This window comes from Phyllostomus hastatus, unplaced genomic scaffold (genome assembly GCF_019186645.2).
Source record: "Phyllostomus hastatus isolate PE091 unplaced genomic scaffold, TTU_PhHast_1.1 phas_scaffold_78, whole genome shotgun sequence".
Classification (NCBI taxonomy): Eukaryota; Metazoa; Chordata; class Mammalia; order Chiroptera; family Phyllostomidae; genus Phyllostomus; species Phyllostomus hastatus.
In genome coordinates, this window is record NW_025334041.1 from 38,997,342 (window position 1) to 39,009,372 (window position 12,031).

The window sequence follows — 12,031 nt, forward strand, 5'->3', positions numbered from 1 at the left end:
TACTCAACACAGATGTTATTATGGTGCCACACATACACATAGATATTTCCAGATTCCCAAATGTGACATTTATTTACATAGAATCAAATAAAATAATTGAATGTTTTATTTCATTTTTATATGTTTGAATGACGTGCACTCGCAATCATCAAGGACTGTAAGAAAAAACCTGATTTGATAAAGTAGATGATGAGACATCGTGCAGTGTATGAAATTATGAAGTATTTAAATATATCAAAGAGATTAAACAAAATAAGTTTAAACACACTAAAGTATATTTAAGAATTAAGGAGACAAAACATTTATATAGATGGTGACAGAGAATTAGGCAAAGGACTACTATAACAAATTAATTTACCTGTGTAATATTATGTGTGAATTGTAGTAATTATCTTTAAAAGTTTTATGTTTTAAAATCTTACATATTGTCTTTGCTTTTGTATCACAAAGCATATTACTTTTCTTCTGGTGAACAATAGTCTACTTTTCTTTTGAAATCCAGGATTCCTGGAGTAATTAAGGGAAAAGGTAGAAAATATTTCTTTCCAATCATATGACATATGTATGAACCCATGAAAGATTAAGGATATTTAAATTTCTTTTTTACCAAGAATGCTGTATCTGTATTTGAATGATTCTAAGGTAATTTTGAAAAAGCATAACATTTCAACAGGCTATTTGGTATCATGTAGACAAAACAAATCTAAACGATTCAGGTTTCTTGTTGTGAACTTTCTTTGAATACAATCATACTCTAGGTTAGAGACCATCAGGTGTTTTTCAGATGTGTTGCATATGACTCTAGTTAATTTTGAAACAGCTCACTTGATGTAAAATCTAGTATGCATAATTTATGTTGTTTAATATTTATGGCCATCAGGTTGAAGTCCACTACTTGTTATGCATGTATGGTTGAGTCAGTAGAAAGCTGGAGGCTTTCCCCTAGAGCAGATTGGAAGGAAGCCAAATTAGAAACAGCCAAGTAATACTTATTCTTACAACCACAAATATTGTATTGAAAACATTATTTCAAAGTGTGCTCTATGCAAGAAAAAAGTACATTCAGTTTTTAAATATATATATATATATATATATATATATATATATACACACACACATCAATTTGTGATACTGAATAGAATTAAACTTTATGTAACTATTGGCTATGAATAATGCAAAATTCCAAAATAGCTTACTTTTATTTTACATTTAAGAATTCAAGAAAAATATCAGTTTAAAAAAAGGGGGATATTAATCTCTAGTTTAAACTAATCATTTAAACTAATTTGGAAAATGTTATTATTATAGAATTTAATTTTTAAAGTGCAGATATACCATGGAAGATCATACAATTGCAGTTATAAACAATTAGCATTTACATCTAACTTACTGTAATGATGAAGACAGAATTTAATATAAAAACAAATTTATTCAATCTGGTTTTACTTGGTTGGGTCCATAAATTCCTAAGCAAAGTATGATAGATATCCTTAGTCACATGTAGAATTATTATAAGAAATGTCAGACAAAGTGTATAGTTAAAATTGGAAATAAATTGACAAAATTTGATCAGGTTAAGATCCTACTTATTTGTATAAACACAGCTAAGGAACATATTTTAAAGGATTGTATTTCAAATGCAATTAGTAGAATTATATATTGAAGTAAAATCATGTACTACTTTATCCAAGATATTTATTTATTAAATCAGTATAGATTATTTTTTTCATAATAAATATATATAAGAAGTGAAGTAAAATAGTGTTGGGATAATCTAATAACATTTTAGACTGATGATTAAATAATGGATTTGTTTTGTATTTATCAAATTTTATTACACTAAATATTTTTCATCAATTTAGTTAGTTTATATCTATTTAAAACTATGAAAAGCCATAATAAATAGGAAGTAGATTCTGAGAAATGATTGTATAACTATTAATGAGATTGTGACAATAAATAAATATTAAATATATTTAATGGAATTTTAAATTATTAAATATTAAATAAATTGTTTTAATAAATATTTATTTATTATTTTTGTGTGAGCATAAGTTTTATTTCTCCGGTACAAATACCCTTGAGTGCAATTCTTCAGTGGTGTAGTAATCTGGTGTTTAATTTTTATTTGTTGGTTTTTCTTAAATTTATTTTTATTTTTTAATTGTTGTTCAAGTACAGGTATCTCCATTTTCCCTCCACCACTCCCCTTTAAATGTGCCCATTATAAATATGATATTAACTTCTTTCTCTAGTTGATGACTAATTTTCTGTTTTATTCACTTCCAAAATTTTACTGAATATAATGGCATTTCTAAGGCATTGTTTTTAGTATTGAGGCAGGAAATGTAGAAGATATGAGTCTTGCCCTCAAGCAGCTTAGATCTAATAAGGGAGGTAAGACAAGCATATATGACTGCAAATCAGGTATGTACCATTGTATTTCCTCAAATCTAAGACTAAGTTATGATACGTTTTCCATCACTTGGCATTTACTGGGAAGAAATGTGGTGGTTAATCATTACCACTGACCAAGTTCACAGGAGGTAGTTAGAGGTAAGTAGTGATGTATATGCTGTGGGTCTGCCAGCCCTGCTAGCAAAGAAATGATAAAAATTGCCTTTAAACAAAGTTTTGGAAGAAAATTGCCTTAAAAAAGTTTTTGGAAGAAAGAGACGACAATCAGATGCAAACGTAAAAAAAAAAGCTGTAATGTGCTAGCATCAATGGTGTGGCGCTGTAGAAGCTAGACTTTCCAGAAAGTATAGGTTGATGTCATCATCAACTAGTCTCTCACGATGAACACTAGAAAAAGTTGCTCCATCTGCTGTTTAGGAAGCAACAATGTATTTCCAGTGACTATTAATTAAGGATCCTTTTACCAAGAATAAAACTTGATACGTATAAAGTCAAATTCTATATATTTGGTAAAAATAGAATCTTTTTTTTAAAGATTTTATTTGTTTATTTTTAGAGAGGGAAGGGAGGGAGAAAGAGAGAGAGAGAGAGAAACGTCAATGTGCGGTTGCTGGGGGCCGTGGCCTGCAACCCAGGCATGTACCCTGACTGGGAATCGAACCTGCGATGCTTTGGTTCGCAGCCCAAGCTCAATCCACTGAGCTACGCCAGCCAGGGCTCAAAAATAGAATCTTTGATCACTAAATAATAGCTTTACAAACTTTGGAAGTCCTGAGAACTGAAGTAATTATGTACTTAAACGTGGTACATAATTACTTCAAAAAAGTATGTCATGTTAAAATGTCAACTTATGTCACATAAATACTAAAGGGAGTCAATAAACTCTTCAATCTAATTTCTAAATCTCACAGAAAATAATTGTTTAATTTTTAATAAGAAACTCTAAACGATATATCTTTAATATCAGTCTACCAGATGATTATAGCATACATGTTCCTAGCAATAATACCTGGAATCATCTTAGAAATAATTTTTTCATTTATTTATGAATATTGTAAAAACACCGTGTTTTCAAAAACTATTCACTTAATATTCAAAGCCATCAGCTACATCTATACAAAAACTGGTTTGTTGTGATAGTGGGAAAATGACAGGATCTTCTGTATTCAAGGAATACATTTTCCCAAGACTAGTTAGTGGTGGGTGGTGGGCAGAGGGAGCAGGAACCAATTGGACTGAGGTTTGGTAGAATAACTTCTGTGGAATATTCACTTGTTCATTTATTTATTTTAATCACTACTTAAATTTCTTTTTTATCCTGATTTAAAAATTTAATTTTGTTTTATTTTGCTCTGAGAGGTTGAACAGGTATGTACATGATATTTTTTAGGTTATTCTGTGGTACAGATTTTTTAAACAATGTTGGAGATGATTACTCTCCCCCCATTGGGAGTTGTGTTTGAAAGGCATGGATGGTTAACAGCCTGGAGCATGTTGGTACTTTAGGACATCTACTGTACTCTATCATTTGTGTTAGTCGGGATTGCAATATTTGATATTTCCTTGGTCTCCAAAGCTTATCACCTACGCCGTGAAGAAACAGATTGGTTTGACAAACCCAGGGACTCTCGTTTGGAAAATGGACATGGTCTGGACCGAAAACTGCCAGAAAGATTGGTGCACTCTAGACCACTCAGTCAACATCAAGAGCAGGTAAGTGCTATATCGGGCAATCTCTTAGATTTATATAACTCCAAAAAAATTCACCCAAGAATGGTCTCAAAATCCTAAATTGCATGAAATTTCTCAGTCAAGTTCACAAATTTAAAGTACCAAGTATCTTACTGTATCAGCCACACCTGACATTGCAGCATAGTTGTGATGCCTCTGCCAGGAAAGTTGAGTGATTCAGTCGTCCAGCATTTAACACTGGTACATCATACCCAACACTGCTGTACAAGGGGAATACATAAAACTCTTCAAGCACTTACAGACTATTGGGTGAAATAGATTTGGGTGCTTTCAGTGCTTTCAATAACAGTGTGTTCAAGTGTTACGAGTAGCAAATAAGAGGATGACCAACCAAGGCAGCTAGGGTCAGGGAAACCTTCCCTAGGGGGAAAAAAGAAACATTTTAAAGTCTATTAAACGGAAGTGTTTTATATTTATTTTTGGATTTTATCATCAGAACTCACATAAAGTAGGTGTTATTAATTATCTATTTATAGATGGAGAAACTAAAACTTAAAGGTAAATTTCACAATTAGATAAATATGATTCCAAAGTGAACTTACTCACTTTAGAACAAATGAGGTGATACTTGGGTTGAGTTATGGGAGATACGCAGGAGTTCAACAGTTGGATAATGTGAGAAAGATTTCTCTGGTAAGCCAAGTGGCCTTCAATAATTGTCTTAACAGTTCAGATATTTGTAGGCTGTTACTCATAATCTCTAATACAATCACAAATGAGATAGATACTTTACACACAATAACTACTAAATCATCTGATTACTGATTCATTGGTATAGAAGACAAGTATATTTTCAATAACAAAAAAGAACCATATGCAATTACTATCCTTTATTTCGGTGTTTGTCACATTAAGATATAAAAGATATTTGGATGGATAATAAGTACTGTCTATAAGATAATATCTGTATACTTAGATTTGGTTTCTTCCTAAGTAAATTCAGTTTTCATGGACAGATTTCTAGCTGTTAAGTAGAATTTTCTTTTCTCAGAATTTTGTTGTGATTTTTTTCTATATGGTATTACATTTTCAAGAAATCTTGGGATTCTTCTCTATGCATTGCAAATACATATAATTTTTTTAGTTTTTGATATCTTTAATGAGTTTTTGGTTTAAGATGATGTTACCTCTATATACATGTTGATAAATTTCCATTTCTTTTTCACTTCATTTTAAGGTGTCATATTATTGAATGATACTTTCCTTAGCTAACCTTGTTCTTATTTTTAAGTATATTTTATTGATTATGCTATTATAGCTTTCCTAATTTTTTTCTCCCCTTTATCCCATCTCTGCCCTGCATTCCCTGCCCACCAGCATTTCAGCCTCCTCCTTAGTTCATGTCCATGGGTTGTACATACAAGTTCTTTGGCTTCTCTGTTTCCTATACTACTCTTAACCTCCCCCATCTGTTTTATGCCTACCAATTATGCTTCTTATTCCCTGTACATTTGCCCCCTCTCTTTCCCTCTCCTTCCCCACTGATAACTCTCCATGTAATCTCCGTTTCTCTGGTTCTGTTCCTGTTCTAGTTGTTTGCTTAGTTTTGTTTTTGTTTTTTGGGTTCACTTGTTGATAGTTATGAGTTTATTGTCATTATACTGTTCACAGTTTTTGATCTTCTATTGTATTTCAATCTCATCAAATAGATCTTGCTGGGGAGTAAGCAATATTAATAAAATCATCCTGCACATGTTTTTAAAATGTTGAATTTACATGTTTTTTTCTACAATTACTAAAATAATAAATTAGGAAGCTGAAAATAACTTCATGGAATGTATTTTAAGAATCTCTTTGAAATTTCTTCTTATGCCTTACCTACCTCATTTTTTTTAAAGTTTAACATTTCCCACAAACCAAGATCAAGTCACTGAAAACAAAAATTCTTTAGGTAATCCTAATAAGATGAATTCTGTAAACTGGAGAGCTAAAAAAACAATGGCTTCCATATAGTTATTTCCCAACACTACTCTTTTCATGTATACTCAGAGAAGTCTTGCCCAACTTATTTATTCAACAAGTATTCTTTGAGGATGCATTTTAAAGTAATATGTCTCTACCTCAAAAACATCTCTAAGTATTCTGTCTGTAGATAAAGCATTAATATCCCTAATGATACTTTTGTTCCTAATGGTCTGTTGCTGACATCTACATATTTATGAATTCAATTCACTGAGAATGTAGTACATTATGTTTAAACAGTATAATTAGAGATCTGTATAATCCCCAAGTTTAAGAATTATTTAATGAATTTCTTGTGGTTTTTAATAAAGTAGAAAATGTAAAAATCTATGTTTGAACTATATGTAGGTAAATGTAATAGAGCGAAGTGTACTTTCTTGCTAAAAGTTATATTTTTACATTTTTATAATTTTTTACATTTTAATTTTGATATCTGACATGCACACAGAAAACTAGAAATGTAGTTATCAAAACTGCAAATGTATAGGATTATGAATTAGTTACAAAGTGAACAACCACACAGCTGCTGCACAGACCAGGAAAGGAAATGTTTGCCCTCAGAAATCTCCCCGCCATGCCCCTTGCAGATGGTAATACTCAACCCCCCCCAAACCACAAATATTTGTTGTGTAACAATTATTTCTTTGTTTTTCTTTAAAAATTTTTTCAACGTAGAAGCTACATGGAAGACAACATGTGTTTTGATTATATTTATATGAAGTTCAGAATATATGCCTTTTGCATTGATATTCATTATCAAATACTCTTTTTACTCATTTATTATAATTTGGTTGAGAGAAAATAGCAAAATATTCTTATTTTACTTACTTCTTTGTATCTCTAATCATAAAAAGGTAATACTGAGCTCTGGGTACCAATAAACCCAGATGATTTTATTTTAAAACTTATGCATAACAAGAATTTATGCTCATAAAATGCTCTGGAGGAAAGAGTAATAAAACCAAATTGACTACTACAAATACTAATATATCTGCTTTTTACAATATTTTAGTATAACATATAGTAGAGACATAAATCTTTTGAAATCTTTTAGACTCAAAATTATATTAACTACAGAAATAAACCAAATCTATAAATCTATATTATTTTCTTTAAAATATGTATACATATACATGTGCATTCATTTAGTTGAAATTCATCTCTGCCTTGTGAATTGAACAGGTTACCTGACCCCTTTTATATTTTTGTTAATTTTTCTCAGTCACATCTACAAGTAGGACTGACACCCTTCACAGGGTGGTTATAAAGGTCAACACTTCTTTTCTATTTGTTTTTTATAGGAAATGGGTCAACACTGCTTGACTAGTACAGAATGCCTCCACTCTCTGCACTAATGCCCACACTTTCTGCAATGCTCGTGGAACTGCTATAGTGACATACATTAAGCTCCTTTGAAAGAGCCACCCTTTCTCTTGATTCTAGGCCTTTGAATGTCTAGTTTCCTCTACCTGAATGCTCTTCCTCCCGTCTTCCCTTGGCAAACTCTACACATCACTTATGTCTCCATGCATATACCCCATTTTACAAGAAGCCTTCCCTGATACTATCACCACCACCTCCCCACAAATCTGGGGCAACAACAGTACTGCATGTGTTGTTTCACAGCTATGAGCTCTTAGCAGGGAGTCCCTGTTGCACCCACCACCTTATATACACAGGGTGTAGCACAGTGCATGGAATGCCAAGAGAACACTCTGTGTACTGAATCTAACATGGGTAGTTTTTTCTTTTTCTTTTTTTTTTTTATTTTTGTTCAAGTAGAATTGTCTCCATTTTTTAAAAATTTTATTTATTTATTTATTTATTTATTTATTTATTTATTTATTTATTTTTAGAGAGAGGGGAAGAGAGGGAGAAAGAGGAGGAGGAAACATCAGTATATGATTGCCTTTCATGTACCCTCCTCCCAGCTGCATGAAATTTATTTTTACTAAATTTAGTGAAAAATGAAGATCTTTAAATGCAGACTAGGAGAGGGAGGAAGGAGAGAAGAGGAAGACAGGAAGGAGAAGAGCTGATATCGTAGAAAGTAAGTAGGGCAGAGGAGACAGAGTAAGAGAAAATGGAGGAAGAGAGGTGGATAGGCAGAGGGAGACAGAAAAAGAGGACAGAAGCCAGAGAGGGTGAAAGAAGGAAAATGTATACTCTTAACTGTTATGAATATAAATGAGGTTTTCAATGGTTTACAAAGTCAGTATAAGTACAGATTATCTAGATTGACTGATTATACTAACCATAATATGTTTATAATCTTACCAACAATATTTTAGTCTTACTTTGTAGGATTCATATAATATTCCTAGACTTAGCAGGATTTTCCTCTTGTTTGGGGAGGGTTTTATATTCGTTAGATATTTGATTAAGCTTATTCTTTCCTGAAGGGAATAAAAGCTAAAAGCTTTTATTTAAGCTTACACTTGTTAAATATGTATTTCACTTTTAATATCTAGAATTCTAACAGTTTTACAGCTGGATTGACAGATTAAACCACACAAGTATTCAAAGGAATCTTTCTACACCAAATGTATGTCTTTTTTGGTTCCAAATTCTTTTTAATATTTTGGTATAATATTTCCATGCACTTTTTAAACATACTCTGAAATGGGTAATATAAAATGTCTCTTCACTAAACTTTATTTCATTTGTAATTTTAGTCAACATTTTTCTAAGGTAATAAATACAAGATATTATAATAATAAAATCTTGCCAATATTTTCCACTATTTATATGTTTTATTATTTCACAAACCTCTTTTAAAAGCAAAGTTCCATAAAATCTAAAATATAGTTTGCATCCACTGATTTACTTTTACTTCAGAAATCTCCCTTCAGCAGGTAGAAACAGAGATAATAAGGCTTATGATATTTTCATACTCAAGTTTCAATAATGAGAATTGAAATTGCAGTCTTGAAACAATAGCTTTAAGTGTTGCTTCTCCTTCCTGAAGGGATGTCAACAGTAAGTAAATGAGAAATAACACCATCAACAACAACCTTGGAATACAAAGAAGGCCTCAGAATGTATTAGAGTGAGCAAAGATTTTATTTATACAGAATTAGTCTCAGCATCAGTATACACTGAAACTTCTAGTAAAGGTACTCAGCAAAAGGATAATTTGTCAATAAAACCAAAGCAACATAAATATAAAGTGATCTTACTATAGTGATAGAAATATGGAATATCTTCTCTGGCTTTTCTCCCCTAACTCCAAAACAAAATCAGCAGCTGTTAGTTTTCCTTTGCATGCTTTATGCACTGTTAATCACTGTTGACTATGTACTACTGTATTAACAGACATCTTTTAGAATCTGTAGCATGTGCTTATTAATTTCCTAACTACAACAAATCAGTTAAAATTTTTGTATGACTATAATGAACTTAGAAACCAGTAATACAATGAGGGAGGACCCCCCCAAAATGGAATTATATTCTGGAGGGCAGACACCTTGTCATACAGGCTTCCTCACTAGGTAAGCGTCTTAGGAACCCATCTGTATCAGTGTACCAGCTGGTGGTGTTGTGAGAGGCTGCATTCAGCCTCAGTGAATTTTTCTTTGAACACTCAGTGCATTTGCCCATTTCATGATGGGTGGTTTGTGAGCACACCTGCCCACACCACACTGAGAGTTCAGCAGTTTTTGACCAAAAATGGCATGACCCTGGCATCCCACCCTCGCTATTCACCCTATCTCTCTCACCCTATGGTCACAAGTGACTGTTTTCTGTTTCCCCTGGTGAAAAAAGCCCTCAGAGGAAAGCGTTTTGCCAATGTGGAAGAGGTGAAACAAAAAAAAAAACAGCAAAAGCACTAAATGGCATCAAAATTGATGAGTTCAAAAACTGTTTTGAGAGGTAGAAAAGTCTTGATAGGTGTATTGCATCAAATGGAGAGTACTTTGAAGGTGGTGGAAGTTTAAACAGGTAAGGATAATTTTTTTTATAAGTATATTCCATTTGTTGATCTCACCTCATATTTTATAGTGTAAGATGCTTCAGTGGTGATCATTTCTGAAATTTTTATTACATTGTTAGTGATAGACTCAATGTGTTTTTCTAAAAGGTCTGATTCTGCATGTTGCACTTTAAGTGTCTTAATACAGATTTTTCACCTTGTCACATGTATGTTTAGATCATACAGATGAATGGGAAGACTGTGCACTACATCTTTCCTCATGCAAGGATAAAAATAACGAGAGACTCTAAGGATCACACAGTTTCAGGTAAAGAAAATCAAATAATCTAGTCACTTTACTTATAATGTCATATATATATGATACGCATATATGTATGTGTGTATATGTTTGGATTTCAATTTGGATGACTGACTAAACATTAGAAAATACCACCTTTTTGTTTTAAATGTGTTTTGGAAAATTTCAAAATATAAGCAGGCTATACGTTTGAACACACAAGAAAATAGAATAATAGCATGGTCATTAATATGACAAATTACTGAATGGTACACGTTTAGATTATTATTTTCATTAACTGTATTTTAAAAAGTGTGCATGGCATTATAATGCTGCATAATTTTTGGTCTACTGAGTAATATGGTCACTGGTTTGGGACTATAAAACAGTTCCTTTCTTGCATAGGAAGAAAAAGCTATCTTGGATTCTTCAAAGGAGTAAATTCCTCTATACCTTGTGAATTTGAACATCATCAGTTATGCTGAGTTATTGGGTTTTTTGGATTTCTGTCCTTCTATAAACCAAATATTATGATGCAATTTTTAAATGTTTTATTTTGAAATAATGTTGGACTCTAAGAAAATTTAGGACTCCTTGAAAATAGTACACTTAGTCCTCTTGCCCACCCTTTCCCCAATTTGCCTAAGGTTCACATCTGTGTAACCACAATGAGATGATCAAAACCAAGAAGTTAACTTTGCTCAGATACTATTAAAACACCAACAGGCCTTATCTAAATTTTGAGTTCCTTCACTCACGTACTAATTTTTTTTTCTTTTTCTGGTCCAGGGGCCAGTTCAGATCTCTCATGGCATTTAGTTTTCATACCATTTTCACCTCCTCTAGTCTGACAGTGTCTCAGTCTTCCTTTGTCTTGCATGACTTTGATGCTTTTGAAAGGAGACAGAATTATTACATTGCAAATAAAAAATTCTGTTATTTAAACCTGAGACAAAATATAAATTTATAAAAATTAATGGTATTTAATATATAAGTAGTAACTATATTCTCATTCAAGTATTCTTTCTGTTTCATTGACACTGTATATCAGGAGAAAATATTCATACTATATGTTGATATATATATATATATATATATATATATATATGGATATACATGGGTATATGTTATAGGTGAAATATCAGCATGATTTATGAGCTAGAGGGGTTTTGTTTTTGTAGGACTGAGATAACAAAAAACAAAAAGAGGTATTTTTTTGGTATATTTCCTTGCAGATTTTAGACCATAGAGCATGTGGATATGGAACAGGTTTTGCTTTGAGCAATTTTTCTCTATTTTCATAGAGAATGAATCGATTAAGAGCGTAATGTTCTTTTCCTTTTAAGATTGGGTAATTCATCTTCTGCCAGAGACAGATAATTCAACCTTTTATGGTTCTATTGTATGCAGACTGTATTTTAACTACTGATGAAAATTCCAGGGGTGAATCTTAAACTGTTTTTGTAGAAAAAATTACTTGCTAGAAAATATTTCAGTTCCCTCCAGGTCATAAGACAAAACAATATACTACTTTGTGGCAATGCCAAAAATTATTTTTTACAACAGAAATCTTCAAACCATTATTCTCAGTCATTAGGACTATTATTATACTGTATCTATTTTTCTACTATATTATTATTTTTATACTATGTTAATAATTTCCTTAACCTTATTATATTTTGCCATTC

At 31.8% G+C, this 12,031-nt stretch overlaps 1 protein-coding gene across 5 annotated transcripts in view; it reads left to right on the plus strand.

Moving 5' to 3' along the window:
* The window catches only part of PCLO (piccolo presynaptic cytomatrix protein), a 354,626-nt gene that overhangs the window by 204,444 nt on the left and 138,151 nt on the right, over nucleotides 1–12,031 (plus strand). For all 5 annotated transcript variants that reach the window (XM_045827052.1, XM_045827055.1, XM_045827056.1 and 2 more), the window contains exons 8-9: nucleotides 3,995–4,131; nucleotides 10,283–10,373. In XM_045827052.1, coding sequence (XP_045683008.1) covers nucleotides 3,995–4,131; nucleotides 10,283–10,373 — 228 coding nt within the window. The remainder of the gene's footprint in view (nucleotides 1–3,994; nucleotides 4,132–10,282; nucleotides 10,374–12,031) is intronic.